Here is an 18,384-nt window from a genome sequence, read left to right on the forward strand (position 1 = left end):
AAGTATAAAAAAACTTCTAACCTTGTTAAGTTAAGAATATTGTGGAGAGTCTCATTAAATAAGACAATAAATAAAATTTAATTATATTTAAGTTTAAAAAATATTTTTCTTTTTGCTTATATTCAAGACTCAAAAGAATACACATTTGTAATCTTACAAAAAATATTTTTTTATAATGAGCAAATAGATTAATATAACTTTTAAAGATATCAACAAACAATCTTTGTTATAATTTGGGGTAATTAGTTATTATAAATCATACTAGAGTGGAATTAAAATAGCAAACCCATTTAACATTACGTAACAAAGTTATAGTAACTTCAATACATTTTCACACACTAGGTTGGTTCAGTGGTAATTGATAAAAGATAATGGATGCATTAAGATATGATGTACACAGTCAAAAACTACTGTTACCACACAAACCCAATGAGATAAATTCGCCAGTTATCCTAACCAGTATTCACATATTATCACACAAGAAAAGTGAATCGCTTGGGCTAGAGAAGTTTTGGGTTGGATTAGTAATGGATAAAATATCTAGACGAATCATTCTACATTCACTGCGAAGTATTTTTTTTCCTCTACATACATTGTTTTTAAATTCATCAATGCTGTCAGATGTGATCCAATCTTGTGAATGTTCGTTCAAGGAACAAATTCAATTTATCCTGATTGAGTTACAAAACTAATTTTCGCACTTTCCATCGGGAAAAAAATTCGGATTCAGATTGATTTGGGCACAAATTTCAACTTCAGTTTTAAACAAATTCTACCAAAATTAAAACCCAAATGAAAACTAAAGATATTACTGGTAAAAACAAATAAAGAGTCTGCGTAGTTTAAAAAATTGAAAGGCTAATAAGATTCGAAAACCATAATGTATTATAACAAGATCCTAAACATAAAGCCAGAACGAAACCTCAAAGAAAATCCAAAATTGACAAGGTTTTCATATTTGTTATCATCCAGAAAAGAAATCAGATATAATAATTAATAAGGTAACATTTATCTTCAATAAAAACTGGAAATCAAAGCTCACATTCCAGTAAAAGCCTTCTTTGCACCGCTAGAAGATCCAGCTGGGATCACTTTCAACACATTGAACCTCACAGTCTTAGAAAGTGGCCTGCAGAAGTGTTACAAATAAAAGAATCATACAGATATCTATACCTATAAATACACAAAATATCCAGGTTAAAACACAAAAGGTTTCTCCTATATAATCTCACCTGCATTGACCAATAATAACGTGATCTCCTTCCTTCACACGGAAAGCAGGTGATATATGAGCAGGAATGTTGGAGTGCCTTTTCTCGTACCTGAGCATAAAAATGAAAATGGAATTATAATTATGTTTCTCCAAACATACAAAACGAAACAAAACAAAATGAACACAAAAGGATTGCAGGAGAATAATACCTCTGGTACTTCTTGATAAAATGGAGATAATTCCTCCTAACAATAATAGTCCTGTTCATCTTAGCACTGTGACATGTTCCAGCCAAGATACGGCCACGGATGGAAACATTGCCAGTGAAGGGGCACTTCTTGTCAATGTAGGTTCCTGTATTAAAAAAGAATAATAAATCAAAAGACCTGATTTAGAAACAGAAACGACCATATACACATAAGAGAGATTAGCTAGGACATTTTATATGAAATGATACAAGTACACATAGATAATGACTTTACATGAGTAATGCCCACATGAGTCATGCCTCACATCAAAATTTGGATTTTCATGTACATAGACACATGCATATTATTCTGTTTATTAGTAGATTACAACTATTTCTCAACAATGCTCGCATTGCACTACACCAAAATATCGACATTTTTAGTTAGAAAATATTAGTACAAGCATATAATCCATGAATACTGTTAATAAAAATGCTCACAGTCACAGCAAACACATCAAACATTGGATTTGAAATGCATGTTTAAGAGCTATTGCAACAAAAAGCACCACAAATTATCAGATAATAGCCATCAACAAACAAGGTCATGTTTGGGAGAGAACTTTTTTAATGTGAAGCCTACAACCTAAAAGAGAGAGCTTCATACACCAAGGTGAGTTTATAACCTAATCTATAAACGCCCCACATCCACAAAATTTAACATCTATAATCAATTAAAAAAATATGTACACAACAATAACCTAATAGATTCACATCGCACAGAATAAACATTTTACAACAGAGAGAGATGAATGAGAGGGAGATACCTTCGATGGCTTCCCTGGGAGTCTTAAATCCAAGCCCAATGGATTTCCAAAAGCGGTTCCCACCCTTTCCGGGTCTCTTTCCCTTCCCAGTTTTCTTCGAGCTGCGAAAGTGACCAAAAACAACAAACGATTCAGCATCAACAAAACACTCTTAAAAACAAGTGAAGCATTTTCTCGCGTATTAAGCGCACCTGAGAAACACTTTTGGTTGTTTCAAAAAAGCCTTCTCGGTCTGCAACACACAATTGAAAAAAAAAAAATCAATGGAAGACACAAATGAGGCCTAATGATAAAACGAAATGGAGAAAAGGAAGAGAAAATATGGAGAATAAGCCCACTTGCTCAGCCATGGTGAATGAAGCTGTCGGCGAAAGCTGCAGAAGAGAGTGCTAGGATCGCCGCACCGCACTCAAAAACCCTAATATCTTCTTCGCTCAGTCGGATTTGAAGGAAGACACTGCTTTTGTTGAGGTTTCGGCTATTGGGCTTTTTAAAGTGGGCTATAAATTAGATTGGTCCAAAACCTAATAAGCCTTCTAGGGTTAAGTAATCTATCTATCTATTTTTATATAAAACAATTCTAATTAATCAAATAAATAAACTGGTCATTAATACAAAATGAAAAAGACCTTAAAAAATAAAATATGGAATTGTATCATAAAAATAGCCAGTTTAAATCATATTGTATTATTATAATTTTTAAATTTTGTGAATTTTATATCATTTTTCTTTTTACTTGAGACACATCCTAGTCAAGAGTCAAAGAATAATTTTAATTTCTCAAAATAACAAAATTCATTTAAAAGATTATTCTTTCTCAATAGATATTTTTCCATATATATGTGAGCCCAATCAAACACCTAAATTATGAGTTAACACTTTTCAAATATATTTAAACATGAATTTAAGTTAAGTGAGTTAAGATTTGCTAATTAGGGACAATAAATAATCTAAAATCTCATTCTACCCATATCTACATAATATGTTAATTATTTTTTATAATTATCATTTTAAATATTTTTAAATAATTTTTAATTAAGTTTAATAATTTTATCTATAATATTTTATAATTAAAAATTGAATTATTTCTAATCATTTCTCAATTAAGTTATACATTATACATTATACATTTAATCAATATTCTTTTTTAACTTTTTTTTATCATTTATCTTAGCATTAAAGTATCAATGTGTTACTAATTTGTCAAACACATTAAAAACAGAACATCTTCGTCTTGCACCTCAAAAAGTCAGGTTTTTTTTTATATGAATGCATCTTCTCTCTCCAACAAATTCACTTACTACACTGCTTTGATTTTATTTTTTTCCATACTACACTTCATGCACGTAGGAAGTCGGGTTTGGCCATCCCACTTTCGTGCTTGAGTTTTTCTTTTTTTAATTTAAATTATTAAAAAATATAAATATTATATTTTATAAAAATATTTTTAATTGGTTTTAAAATTAATTTTTAATTAAATTAATTTTTTTATTTTTTTAAAGAGAAATATACATATAAAGAAAAATAAAAAAATTGAGTAAAATTAGAGTATAATTTTTTAGTTACGTTGTATGTAATTTTGTAGTTAAATTTATGTGTTGTTGATGTTTTTTTTATGTTTGTTAATTAAAAAATAAGAAAATTAGTTAGTAGTACTAAAACAAATTAAAAACACAGTGAAAAAAATAATTGATACATCTTTTATACAATAGACAAAATTAACTGAGATGATAGCCGAGACTAATGAAACATATTAAAAAAATACGATTACAATGCAAATGTGACAAAACTAAACTAATGATAATATAAAATATGTTGTGCATGATACATGTCTTCTCCTATTTCGATTATTGGTTTGTCAAAAATAGTCAAAATTTCTATTGGGCAGACAATTGTCCCTTCAACAACCAGGTCATGCTAAGTATTCAAAAGATTGAATTGAATATGAAACAACAAAATTGAAAAAATGATGAAGTCGTGCTAAAAGTGTTAGCACAATCCAACTATTGGAAATGATGATTCGTGAATTCCATAAGGGGAAATCTCTATAGGTGCAACTTGGTTGATTAAATCCTTTAGTTTCTCCATGCTACATCCCGAAGAATCTTATTGGATTTGTTCCAGTAAATGAGTAACCCAAAAACCCACATTTAAGTGGTATGTTCCACTTCCTGTAATACATAATTGCATCATGAGTAAGAGTGATAGTGGATTGAAGCAGGTTGTTGTTCTATTGATGATACATAATAATTCTATAGGGCCAACATACGAGTATTGCTCACTACACATTAATATTATGCAAACATCATCATCATTTTTCAATTGTAGAGATTGAAAAAAATATTGCTAAAGGGTGTTATGCATTCTACACTTGAGTGTATCAAAAGAACAGTCATTAGGAACTCGCATTGGTATTTGGGGTGAGACTTTGAGGATAAACACCAGTTTGGTTATGAGTGATTGATCCATTTAGAAAAATGAAGGCTAATCTCGAGTTAGTAATGGTCTAGGTGCTTGTTTCTCACAAGAATAACATAGTAATAAGATTGAATCTGTTTTATGAAGGTATGTTGTGTGAAATTGTGCATTTGTATTAAGTGTGTTTTGTGTTATTTATAATTGTATGGGCATTTTGCTATGTTGATGTGTATTGGAATCCAATGTTTCTTTTTTCCTGGTAACTGATGTAGCAGACGTCCATCATAATTTCAGTGAAAAAAAAGATTATGAGTTATCCATTTCAGTTTTGCTGGTGAGACATTTAATTTTTTAGAGACTAGTGCAAATTTTCAAAGTGTTGTTAATTTGGACTGTGATTTTTCCCATTTAATTAATGCAGCAAACGTCCATGATGATTTTTCAGAATGAAAAAAGAGATTATAAGTTGTTCATTTCATGTCAATTTTATTGGTGAGACATGTTGAACCAACAAGTCTCAATTTCATGAGAAGACATGTTACTCCGCAAATTAACATTTCTCTCATTCTAGACCGACCCCCCTCAATTGTAACTGCGTACAACACAAGTAACTTATGGGCACATCCTTTCTTTGCAGTTCTCAAACTGCAAACATTTAAAGAAACCACTCATGTTGGTTGATGAGAATCTATTTTATTTATTCGTTAAATTTTACTTTCAATCCAATTCAAGAAGAAAGAGGAGCAAAGGGTCATCTCGTTTCAACTTGCATTCATACTTAGATGGATGAAGACGAAAAGGAAAGGGAAAGTAAAAAAATATGAAATTTGCCGAAAACATGATCATAATAGAAACAATTACCCTAACATATCTTCATCTTAAATTTTTACTTAGTTAAATGTGATTGTTTAAGTATTTTATTGATAATGTAATATAATGTTCTTTTATAAATAAATTGTTAAAACAAAAAATATTATCATTTTTAATTAAATCTAATGACATAAACAAACAAATTATATTTAATAAAATAATTATATTAAATTTTTTTAATTCTTTTACTAAAATAAATATATTATTATACAAAATTCAAATTTAAAAAAAATATCTAAAGTAAATTAAATAATATAATAAAATTAATTATTTAATAATATCATTTTTTTATTAAAAAATTAATTTAATCAACCCTTAAAAAATTCATTTAATAAAAAAATAATTTTAAAATAAATTAAAAATATTTTTATATAATATAATATATATTTTTTAATAATTTAAATTAAAACAAAAAAAACTCAAGCACAAAAGTTGAGGTGACCAAACCCGACTTCCTACGCGCATGCAAAAGAAGTGTAGTATGGGAAAAAAATCAAAATAGTGTAATATAAGAATTTATTGGAGAGAGAAGATACATATAAAAAAACCCAAAAAGTCATCTTACACCCCTTTTATTCTGAAAAAGTTAATTTAGACTGTAAAATCTTTATTTTGAATCATTCTTTTCGAAATGAAAAGGGGTGTTGATTGATTTTATTTTATTTTTGGTACAAAAAGGAGCCCAGTAATTTTAAAAGTTGAATAATGGGGAAATTAAATATAGAGTTGAAATCAGTAAAAAAAACGAATTATCCATGCATTATTTTTATATTATAAAAAAACTAATAAATCATGTATAAATATCACCTATTTATAAGCATTGTCATTACTCGGCTCTTACAAAAAGTCGTTTAATCCATTAGCAAAATGTATGGACCCTTATAGTTTTACTTCAATGGTAATGTGACTCCTCTTAAAAATGAGTTCTAATTATTTTCATTAAGTTGGGAAAGGAAATCAAAATATTTTTAAACATCTCGATCCACATAGCTACTTTACGCCTTTTATATGTTATTCAATTTGATTTAATGTTTATATACTTCAAAGAAAATAATTTGGACAATGAATGGAATATGTGCAATCTCCAACTGATATTCACATAAATTTATAAGACATATTCTATGTTTACTCTCGTCTTCTTTGTTTAAAACACACGGTTCTTTTTGTTTTATAGGATATAATCTCTAAACGAATTGAACACATCTTCAATAAACATATCAAACATCAAACATTACCACATAGAGAATAAGAGTTAGGAAAGAATAAAGGTTTTATGTAATATTTGTATTCTTGCATTAGAAAATCGGGGTTGTCCTTTAAAATTTGGTTCTACATATTTGATTAAGTCAATACTTGCTAAACGGTGCTGTTAAGTTAAGAGATGACAACTATAGTGTAAGAGATGCTCAACAATAAAACAAATTAATAACTTTCATATAAGAACTAAAAAAGTATTATTAATTTCTTATGGAAACTAAAATTTAAGACTTATTTAATGATTCATGTCACATTAGACTTTCTAATATACACATCAATTTCTGTTTAACGCCGTTATAGCAAACTTAACCAGCAAGGATAAAAACATAATATTCATAAAAACCTAAATAATTCTTAAAGTAATAAAACTATATAAGTCATCTCACAGATTTAACGGATTTTTTAATATTCAAAAGATTACATAACATTATTTTTATAATTTTTTTCACTTTAAGAACCACTTAAAAAGGTTAATACTTGAACAACAAAATTGATAGTAACAGAAGCAACAAAATTAATGTACCTGCGTCTCAATTATTGCTTTCTAAAAACCAAAATGCTTCCTGATTAAAAATTCAGAAATGTTTGATTTAGTTCTGTTTCAACTTCACGGACGCCAAATTAAGTTTATAAGATGGCTAATCTCCACTGTAATGTTGAATTCTATTACCAATTCCAAGCATAAACTGAACTTAAGGGAAGCTCAATTCCAATGCCAATGATGTACAAAATGTCACATTCGGAGAGCAGTCTTCTTAAGGTTTGTCTACAGCAGGAGAAAATGAAATCACGCTTGATATAGAAAACTACGTAAGCACATAATACCAAATTGACATCATGAGATCCACCCCGAATTCTGTTTCTTATGATCACAATCTTCCACGACCGCAAACTTAACATTATCCTCTATATCACTCCATCTGCATCAAGAAGTCATGACATTATTCAAAATTGTAGTTGTGGTTGAAATTATAAAGAAGAAAAATTCAAAGCATGCAGTAAGGCCGTTCTGGTGAAATGTTAACATTAGATATTTAAAGTCTATGTTACTTACAAGGTGGGAAAATAATAATTTAATTTATATGAACGAGATAAAAGTTGTCGACAATCTGGGATGTTAAAATCAAACTGCAGTCCACATTTGATGGTTAGATAAGATTCAATGTGGTTCGTAGTTTATACTATCACAATTCAAAACTTATAAAGATTCCCTAGGACAAGAAGAATTGAAATCGTGTCTTTCTGCAAAGTTAATCACAGTCCATTCTACTCTTCAGATCAAGCATCTTTAATAGGTTTTGTTCTAAATCATCTCATCAGGTTGAGCCCAACAAGTTAGGCCCAAGCCAATCGAGGACTTTTGTCTCCCCTAGTAAGAGTACAGCCACATGATCATGGGAGCAGAGACTCCCACAACAACCCTAGAAAGAAAAATAATCAGATATCTCGCTATGCACTCACGTTCCCATTATACAAACTCCCATGCTGAAGCTCACTCACTCGAGGGTCAGGACACCTTTGTAAGTATTCACCCCTTGTGCCCATTGGAGTTTGGGAGCAAGGAGAATGGAACTCACGCTAGGTGTGACAAAGAAAGATTAGCAAATCAAATCCTATGAGCTCAATCCTTGTGGTTAAGAAAATTTCACGTACAAAAATCCAAATTGTATATGTTTAAATCCTTGTTCGGATAACTAAACATTTTTTAAGCATAATTATATATTAATATATTAGAAAGGAATGAATTAGGGAGCAAGAGTGATATTTACTGAGGAAAAGGTATAGTAGAATCACACCTAAGATGAATTAGACAAGTGCAAAGAAGACCAATAGAAATCTTGGTTACAAAGTTCATCAAATGAACAATAGCCCAATAATTAGAGGCAGGGGCAAACCAGTAAAGACTCTTCAATAGAAACCATTAAAAAGGATCTAGAATTAAATGGCCTATTTAAATAATTAAATGGCCTCTAGAATCAAATGAACACAACACAATGGTGGTTGTTATTGTTGTAATTATTATTATTTATTATTAACAGTTATGAGTTATGATGCTATGCAGATGCAATCCAACCTAGAACTGGGTTAGAGCTGGGGTTTTAAATAAAGTGTGCTCAACATCAGTTTACAAACTCAAAAGTAGAAGAGAAACCTTTTGGCGTTTTGCATTTGGGGGGCTTGGATCAGAATCACTCTGTCTGCGTGATGTCCCGACATCAGTTTCAACCTGCACACACATCGGCTGGTCAGCTTCTTTTCTTTTTATGGGAGAGGTAATTACAATACTTTTTTTTTTTTTGCTCTGCAGGTAATTACAATACTTAATTTTTACAACTCGATATTCTCTGGTTGAACAAGGCAAAAAGAAAAAAGAAATAGAAAATTCTCCTGCACAATCTCGCCTGATTTTTTGCTACATTATATCTATTCAGCAACCTCAGGGAAAGGGAAACCGAGTGGGATTTGAACAAGGATACAAAAATGGGAATCATTCAACTAACAGATATTCCCCAAGTGTGTCAAAGTCCAGAAGCACTCATAATGGGTGAGAGAGGATTTGACAGTTGAAGTTGACATAAGAGAAAATGTAATCACACAATAGAATAAGGAAAGAAAACAATTAAGCATGCAGACCTGGGTTGAAGAATCTTGAGCCATATGATCTTCTGAAGGATTTCCCTCAGACCCTACTTGTTGAGATATCACTGGCATGATTTCACGGAGTATATTAGACAAAAATATTCCTTCTTCACTGACATTAGGTTGTGCTTCAGGAACTGGGGCAGCACCCCTTGATGTTGCAGCATGATCTAAGGCAGAACCTGCAGTTGTTCCTTGTACACTTGAATCTTCCACGTGAATTTCTCCACCAGGAAAGAATGTCCTTAAAAACTGAAGTACACTGCTTGGTATTTGTCTCTCAGATTCTTGGTTGTTTTGGGGTCCACTAGCAGCCAGAATATTGATATTTACAACACGAGAACTTGAAGGCTCTTGCCTTGTGCTTGGAGTTGATAAGGATCCTACTACAACAGAGTCCAATAGCAAACTAAATTAAATCAAATTTGTCTCTCAGATCCTCACAGTATATATCACATAATTTAAAAGTCATCAAAATAAGCAATCATGAGCTATAAGAGCAGAGCTATTGACCGCTCGCAAACTGATGTACTTATATGAGCAACCTATTGAGTGATTACAAAGAGATGGGCTATATAAGCAAACTATAAGTGCTCAGAGGGATGGAGGTATGGAGTTGCAAAGAAATAATTATCAATGTATAACCATTGCACTGAAACAAATTGTATAAACTACTCTCAAATTTCCAATACAGGAGCCAAAAATAGGAAGAATACAACACCAGATTGCATAGCATAGCACTATCCCTTCAACCAAATCAATAAGCACCCATTATTTTAGCAAAATATAGAGATACTTATGGATTACATACAATGAATATCAGCAAGGAAAAAATTAAATATCAAATTGTAACAGGAAGCAATCATTAGTTTCAGATATTGGGAGGCATTTGTTAAATACCATTCCTGGCAGAATCTTCTGTGTTTTGCCTTTGCAATATGGATTCAGGAGTCGACGGTAACACAGTGTGATGCTGACTTGATTGTTGAGATCCTTGTTCACTATTTGAATGTCCAGAAGAAACATGTTGAAATCTCCCAAGAATTGGATAGTAAAGCCCTATAGAATTACCAGATGATTCTGAAGGCAGACGCCCTAAGGTGCCTGGCACTGCTGCTGCAACCATGGTTCTAATTGGCACTAACCTTACTCCTGGCTCCCCAGCAATGGATGCATCTGGACGCCTAGAGGTTGCCTGATTAACAGAACTTTCACCTGAATTTCTTTGTACTGAGGCAGATTGTGTCTCATTGCGTTCTTCTTGATTGGTATTGGATGAGGTTGTTGAGGTACCTAATAATAGAAATGAAGTTAGATATAAGTTAAAAGCATTATGCAAAACAGCAGGACCTAGAAAACTAAAAAATAAATTAATGTACCTCGACGTATCTGTATATCTATACGCCTTGGGAAAAAGCTTGAACCAAGTCCACTACCTAAACTTGAGTTAGACTGTGCAGCTCCCACAGGGACAGCACCAAAGCTTGCCCCAGGTTGAAAAGGAAGGGGCTGGAACCATGCAGCTCCATAAGCAACAGGAGTATAGTTTTCATGACAAGAAAGATAGAAGGATAAGAACTACCTGAACCATGATATGGTTAGGACCATTTGGGGATATAAAAACTGCAGGCCCACCATTAACTACAGCTTCAGACTGCACAGGATGTTAGTTAGTAGCACAAATATAACAATTAACAAGATGCCAATGGAGGGAAACCAAGCCTACCGATGTTTGACCCAAACGCAGTGTCATGGTTGTGCGACCAAGCTCAAGCAAAAAGGCACCAAGGTTATAAAACAAAACTCCAGTTCTCAAAGCCCTAGACTGAATGCTTGACCGCAACAAGGGATCCGTTACATTTGCTTGATTCTCCAGCTGCCCTGATAGTTGCTGTGAAAGTATATAATAAACACGGCAAATTTATATGTTAAGCAAAGTAAAGCAAATAACTATATAGCTCAAAATACCTACTTACAAAAAAATAGAAAGAATAAACACTTCCTTCAGATTTTGAAAACACAAAAGAAAAATCTAAGGAGATGCTTTAGAACTCACAAGTAGGCATTCGCCGGCTTGTTGATCAATCATTTGTCTGGTAGAACGTAAAACTTCTGCCAAGGATGCGGGTGATGAAAGCCCTTCTGGAGTTGAACCCAAATGTGAAGAAACAGATCTAGTTTCTTCATTCCTTTGAGCCTCAGCTGCTTCGGCATTATCCCTCCCTTCTCTGACTGCCAGTAAAATGTGTTCCACATCATTCCCAGAGAAGAAGCATGCTAGCAGGAGCCAATGAAGGATAACTATAAAATTCAACACAACATGCTTACCAATTGCATCAAATTCAAGGCTTATATGCCTTAAGTATTGGGACAAAGTTGTCAAAGAATCAGGAATGACCTACAAAACCATATATAAAAAAATAAATTGTTTGATTTCCACTCAGCAAGAGGGAGAGACTCAAATGTCAAATCTAAATTTGAATGAAGTAAATAAGGAACTTGGCACATACAGGAGGCTGCAAAGATCCTAGAGATACTGGCGCTGGGGTTCCAAAGGTATTACGCAATCTATCAGACAAAATCCGCAAACCAGCTTGTTCGGGTCGAGGATGAGATGAATCTAATATTCCACTAGAACCCAAAGTTCTTCCAGAGCCTTGGGAATCATGCTCCTTCATCCAATCCAATATGCCCAGATGTCATGAAAAAGAGTTTCAGATGAATAGACACATAAAGAGTTTATACCAGAGAGGGGGGGGGGGGGGGGGGGTTGTTGTGGTCGTGCATCATAAATTCGTTATTGCACCACAATACCTAAAGGAAAAAAGAATTAATATATAGACAGCCGAATTTACCCTGACATCAATCCCTCCTTCACTGCCACTCGCAAAATTTGGAAGTCCAATAGATCCTAGAATAGCAGAAACAATCTGCACAGAAGCAAGATAAAAATTAAAGTTCCGTGTGCAAAATAACCCCTCAATGTGCCCCTTTCTCTTCTGATTTTAAATATACCCTATTGATTTCAGGAGCAACTCCATCACCCTGAACAGGCACATTGAAAGTTTCAATAAAAACACCAGGGGCTACTTGACTTGCGTGACCAAGGCCTGTGCTTGAATTCAGTTCAGTCACTGCAAAATGGAGGTAAGCATGGAGGTCAGTAAATACCTTGTCTCTTTGTACTAAGGGAAAATTTTCATTTGGATGAGGCATGGAGGTAAACCACAACAAGACAAGACCAACTAGAAAATCCCTGTCCCCCACCCCTTCCCAAAAAATATAATAGTAACAATTTTTGCACAAATGGAAAATTATCAAACATTAAGAAAACTTTCTTGAACTTCTTCTTTTACAAATTAGGCATGCTCCCAAGGAATATTTTCCCACACAAAATCAGGTAAAAGTTTGGTGGAACTAAACTAATTATCTAATCTAATTCTTGCAGGTGCACCTGATCAGTGAAACTAAGAATGCGTGCTTTGATCATCTACCTAATTCTCCAGGCATAACATTAAAACTTGAAAATCTAGTTTGTCAGCAAGCTGAATATAATTCACATTTTCACCCCAGGCATGCTTTTATAAGAAAATGGAAACACACTAAAGAGCTTCAAGCTAAGAATATCTTCTTTGCAAGTAAGACCGAGTGAGGCTACCAACAAACCAAAAATAACATGGGCCATTTCTTATTTCACCAATTTTCTACATTAAAAGAAAATGTCAAAACAATTGCTACAAAAAGAAATAAGAAACATACACTATAAATCCTACCAAACAAGAACACATAACTTTCACATTAATTACAACAGCAAATGATAATGTAAATAATCACATCAAACCTGAATGATTGGACACACTTCCTGGTGGTGGTAGATCAGGTTGCCTCACAACCAGATGCAAGGTGTGACCATCTTCAACATCTACTTGTGTTAGGGAGGATACCCATTTTGAAGATAGGATATTGTAAAATAGGGATATAGTTACAAGAATAAAGTACAATTGCTATAAGAATAGCAGGAACAAAACTTCTTTGCCATAACAAACCATGGCGTTTGAGTTTAATCAAATTTTAATTTTAAGCATTGATAGAAGGCCTACATTTGCAAACTTAAATCATCAACAAGAAAGCTTCACTGTTTTGTTCATAAAATTAACAACAGAGATTGATATTAATACATTCGGTGAACAAAAAAAAAACTATAACATGGGAACATATTTTAACTTCCATATACTTTTTTATGAAGGTTCAAGCATTTTGGCACAAAACCCAAAAGCCACCACTCAATAGAAATTTTACTGTTACGGCATTGTGTCAACTCAAAAGTCACCAGGAAGATATTCTGTGCTGGAGCCTTTTGCCTCAAAATCTAAGCTCTTAATAAAATGTTTGATCACAAAACAGATGATTACACTATTACAGCAAGGATCATATATAGTTTTACAAACAAACATAAGAAATTTTATCAAAATTAAGGAATTACTACAAAAGCTAAAGATATAGCACCCTGCCAGACAAGTAAAAGGAACACAAAATAGTTAAAATCAAGAGACAGGATACGATAGGCAGACAGGAGCTGATCATCCTTTAGAACTTTTCCTTGGCAAATTAAGCGTTGTCGTTCAGATAACACTCCAGTTACAGAAGCAATCTGTTCTTTCAGAGCAGGGACTGGCATCTGCAGAACAGGGAAAAAGTTGTAGGAAAGAAGAAATTCGTTAAATCTTTAAGTTGCTAGGTAATTTTGCAGTGTTGCAGGAAAAAAAGTGCTTTTAAAGAGGTAATTTTTACTAGGAACTTCCTCAGAAGCTACTCTTTCTAGCTTTTGAGAAAAACAATGAAGTAACTATTTTCTTTAGTCTTTTGCTTTTTTGAAAAACCTTATTTACTATATTCTTTTTAATAATTTTAATGAAAGATTTTTTTTCTTTTGAAAAATCGAACAGACCCTTAATCAGTTTTACCGGTTAGCATGTTTCTACAGAAAGGCAGAGCAAGAAGCAAGTTATACATACAGAAACAAAAAATCTTCTCGACAAATAACAAGTGAAGAAAGATTATAACCTGTCAAAGAATTACCTGTTTATCCACTCTGAGGGTGTAAGTTTGAGAATCCAATGTTTTAATTTTTATCTCGATGGTGGTTTCTGAACTTTCAGCGCTGATTGGGATCTTTTCAGTACTTCCCATTCTCCACGTACTACGTAATACCCTATAAAATGAAAAAATTCCAGAAACTATTAAGAGGTCTGTCAATATTTCTTTTTTCCCATGATATAAAATTATTGAGCAAATCATGTGAAACCAACAAAACAATACAAAAAGAAAGATATGTACACTGCCATATTTGGAAAGGCAAAAATGCAATTAATACTACAGCTGGCTTGGTAAATGTCAGTCTCATTAGAAGTATAAATTATTAAGGCCTCCTCACATGCAAAGATCATCCAATGTGAAATGGAAGAACTTATAATATAGAGAACCAGCCCAAAAAGTAACCTGATAAGAGGGGGCCTCTATCATAAATGGGAGTTGTGTTGCAACCCTGCGAATATGGGACTCATACTCCTTCATCAACCCTGTCAGGTTGGAAAGAGAAGCCCATCCAGAGGATGGTTAGACAATCCAGGCTATGATGCATCGACACATAACATAAGATTCATGTTTGTTCAGGCTATACACATTTTGAAATGAATGGTAAGAGAGTCTACATTCATTAAGCAGCTTATTAGATAATCGAAAACAAAGAATCTTGAGAACTATTTGAAATTTGGAAGTATTGAAGTGGAAGGGGCCATTGAACAGCTAGAAAAAGCCCAAGCCCATTGAAGGAAAGTCAAAACAGAAGCACTCCTATAAGCATAGTTATTGATCCCGAATCCCAAAGCATAACTATCGACCCAAATAGCAACACATAACGGCAGACCCCAAAAATAGCGAGATAGTAGATTGTGGGATGACCGTTATTCTGAGTTTTTTTTATATAGTTTATTTAATGTACAACAATATACTTATAAATTCTCAAAAATAATAATAAAAAAAAGTTAAAAACTACCCAAAATTCATGACATTCATAAATAACAATCAAAATTTACAAGTGTCTTAATAAATCATACAAGTAAATACCAACAAAATTCATCATCATCATATTATTATTATCGTATGAACTCATCATCATTCTTATCGTTATTATTACTATTTAGTTTATCATATTATATCGTTATGCTTTGAATAAGAAAAAAAAAGAAAGAGAAGTCAAACTGGACTCAATGAGGCCCAGCAAACCAAAACAAAAAACGAGAAAAATAAATAATAATAAAAATATGTGGGCTTATTGGCCCAATTCCCCAACCCTAACCCTTTTGTTTACTGTAACCCTAAGACCCAGCATCTAAGTGCCGCCTCCCCCTTAGAAGATTCAATTGCACATGGAGAGAAGGCAGAAATCATAGACGGAGTGGCCAGAAGAGGCAGCAGCAATAAACAACATTGGTTACAGGGGCAAAATTTAGTTTCAACATATCTATGTAGCACATGCTCTGACTGCAATTTTGGCCACAAAACGCACAGTAACGACCTAGCACGCTGAGATGACCATTGGAGGAGCAGCAGGAAGCCACGACCACAACAGCACAATAGCGCTACTACTGTGCATGACTGACTACTATGCCTAAACACCAAGCTGATAGAAGGAGTTAGAGCCTATACTATTCTACATCTACAGCCCAGCCCATAAGGGATTCATGATTCAGCTCCTGCATGAACTTATCAGCATAGCAAATGATAGATGGAAATTCCCAATGAATCCCAGTAAGCTGAACTTAAGCCACATCTTGAAAGTCAAGCTGAAAAAGAGTTACGTATGACTACTTTACCTTCACTCTATATCATGGGCAGTGTAATGCAAATACAAATTTAAAAAATCAACTCATTTAGAGATGAGCTTCATTAACTTTGCCAATGAACATACATAAAAAAAATATATCATATGTTAAGACAAAGAAATCTGAATTTCTCAAACAAAACCAAATTTCAAGATATGCAACTGTATTTGATAACTGAGGGAAGGCTAAACTATGAATAAGCTCACCAATTTGGGCCTACCTATCTCTTTGTATCCAGTTCCATCAATTTTAAATTCTTATTCTCATCCCTACATGCACACGCATGCACGTGCATGCATAAATTACTTTCTCTTTCTCTTGTATCAAATATCATTAGCAGTATGAAGTAACGACAAGGTTATAAATGGCAGGTGGTGGAAAGCAAAAATTCCACGTATGAAGTATGAACATGCCATTGCGGCTTATGATGCCACCATAGTGGGCCTCCCTTCACAATGCCAGCTTCAAATGTTAACTTGCGTGATTAATAGAAGGCAATGACTGCAGCAGAGCAACTATAAAAGTGGCCCATTTGTGATCAGGAATAGATTGATTATGTCACAATGCCAAAAGAACTCTTGACCTAGAAGAATGTATGTTCTATATTCAGAATATCTTGGCCTCAGCAAAAACAGATGGCATTGATAAATAAAATCCATATTAGAAGCTTATCATTACACAGTAGCAAGTAGCTCAAATCATTTCACTTTATATGATTAGGCACTTTCAACAAGATAGGTAATTTTGGCTTACGTGCACCTTTACCATTGCCTATGTTAATAGGATTACGAAAAGCATGGCATGCATCTCAACCAGATGTTTAAAAGTAATTAATGATAACCGATAAAACAAGAAGCAGAATCCCAGCAATGAAACCAGCCGCAACAAAGAAAAGGCAAACCAATCAAATCCCACAAATAGTTAAGCTGTTACAACAAAATTCATTTGACTTCAAAATCTAAAAACTATCACAACCATTTACATCACAATACCTTCCTAGGTCAGACAGTTCAATCTGTTTCTTATTGGAAAATATCAGCAAAATTTAAGCCACAATTCTCACTAGCCAAAGGAAAGGCATTAGGCACACTCCCGTCTCGCTAAATCAACAAATTGTATATCCAAAGACAGTGAACGGCATTTGTATCTTCATAGATCAAAATGTATATCCAACAAATTGAAGAAGGAACAAAACACATGCTCAATATCAGTTCGCAAGTCCCCTTAACACATGGCATAACACGGAATAAAAAAAAAATGTATATGGTTAAGAAACTACTTCATAGCTATTAGTTCTAGAATATATCAGAACGAAATCAAAATCACTTAAGAAACGAAGACACTGTGTGACGAAAACACGGAAATAAAATAAAAATGAATATAATTAAGAATCAAGAGCGAAACGAATTCGTGAACCTAATTTCACTGTCGCAGACAGATATAACGTTGTTTGAGTGAATAATTGAAAAAGCAAGCCGCGAACAGCAGCGATGGATAACAAACAGTTGCAACCCTAGCGTAGGATGGTTATTCAGGGAATCGGAAATGGGAAAAGAAAAAAAAAAACAGATATTGTTATCGAAAGGCGAAATCGGAGAAGAAAACGAAACAATTGAAGAGCGGAGAAAGGAGAAGAAGAAGAGTGAAGAGAGAATCTTGTACCTGAGCTGAGAGCGGAAGTGAGTGGCGGAATTAGGGATTGAAGGGAGGGGAGGGAGTGGGTGTTGCAGCCTTGGCGCTTTCACCTCTCTCGCTGGCTCGCACACTACAAGAAAGGATTTTTCACATGAATCAATGTAGAGTGCATGCGATTGTATCGTACAACCTGGAGCACCGGATTATGACCCACCCTTTGGCTTCGACTTGTCCTATGCTGTGAATGGAGTCGGTCGCCGCCTTTTTTACTTTTCCTCTCTTTTCTTTTCAATAAATTGTTGGATTTTAAATTTACATCTGAATCCGTTGTTTTATGATTTTGTCGGGTCAATTTTTAACGGTTAAGAAATTAATATATAATTTTTATGAAGATACATCAATTAACGTAAAGTGCTAGCTAGCTTTTTTCTTTTCTTTCCAAAAATTGATACA

The 18,384-nt window shown here is 33.4% G+C and overlaps 2 protein-coding genes across 9 annotated transcripts; both read right to left on the bottom strand.

Moving 5' to 3' along the window:
• Window positions 1-841: 841 nt before the first annotated feature.
• Window positions 842-2,746, bottom strand: LOC100784140 (40S ribosomal protein S11). Its single transcript, XM_003549660.4, has 6 exons — window positions 2,566-2,746; window positions 2,419-2,459; window positions 2,228-2,328; window positions 1,423-1,567; window positions 1,233-1,322; window positions 842-1,129 (listed from the first exon to the last, which is right to left on the bottom strand). The coding sequence occupies exons 1-6, from the start codon at window positions 2,575-2,577 to the stop codon at window positions 1,039-1,041; spliced, it is 480 nt and encodes a 159-aa protein (XP_003549708.1). The 5' UTR covers window positions 2,578-2,746; the 3' UTR covers window positions 842-1,038.
• Window positions 2,747-7,309: 4,563 nt separating this feature from the next.
• LOC100783070 (ubiquitin-like domain-containing protein CIP73) lies at window positions 7,310-18,201 on the bottom strand. Of its 8 annotated transcripts, none has more exons than XM_014769852.2 (17): window positions 17,959-18,201; window positions 14,492-14,624; window positions 13,973-14,090; window positions 13,254-13,334; window positions 12,428-12,546; window positions 12,268-12,342; window positions 11,923-12,084; window positions 11,741-11,810; window positions 11,469-11,644; window positions 11,139-11,303; window positions 10,995-11,066; window positions 10,792-10,921; window positions 10,558-10,705; window positions 10,313-10,413; window positions 9,407-9,795; window positions 8,925-8,999; window positions 7,310-7,692 (listed from the first exon to the last, which is right to left on the bottom strand). In XM_014769852.2, exons 2-17 carry the CDS (start codon window positions 14,600-14,602, stop codon window positions 7,684-7,686), a joined length of 2,001 nt encoding a protein of 666 aa, XP_014625338.1. In that variant the 5' UTR covers window positions 14,603-14,624; window positions 17,959-18,201; the 3' UTR covers window positions 7,310-7,683. The 8 variants fall into 8 exon arrangements, with proteins under 8 accessions (XP_014625338.1, XP_006600716.1, XP_014625337.1 ...); XM_006600653.3 differs by having other exon boundaries at window positions 9,407-9,798; XM_014769851.2 differs by adding an exon at window positions 14,912-14,991 and having other exon boundaries at window positions 9,407-9,798; window positions 10,313-10,705.
• Between the last annotated feature and the right edge of the window lie 183 nt (window positions 18,202-18,384).

Source organism: Glycine max, chromosome 17, assembly GCF_000004515.6.
Source record: "Glycine max cultivar Williams 82 chromosome 17, Glycine_max_v4.0, whole genome shotgun sequence".
In the NCBI taxonomy this organism is placed as follows: domain Eukaryota; kingdom Viridiplantae; phylum Streptophyta; class Magnoliopsida; order Fabales; family Fabaceae; genus Glycine; species Glycine max.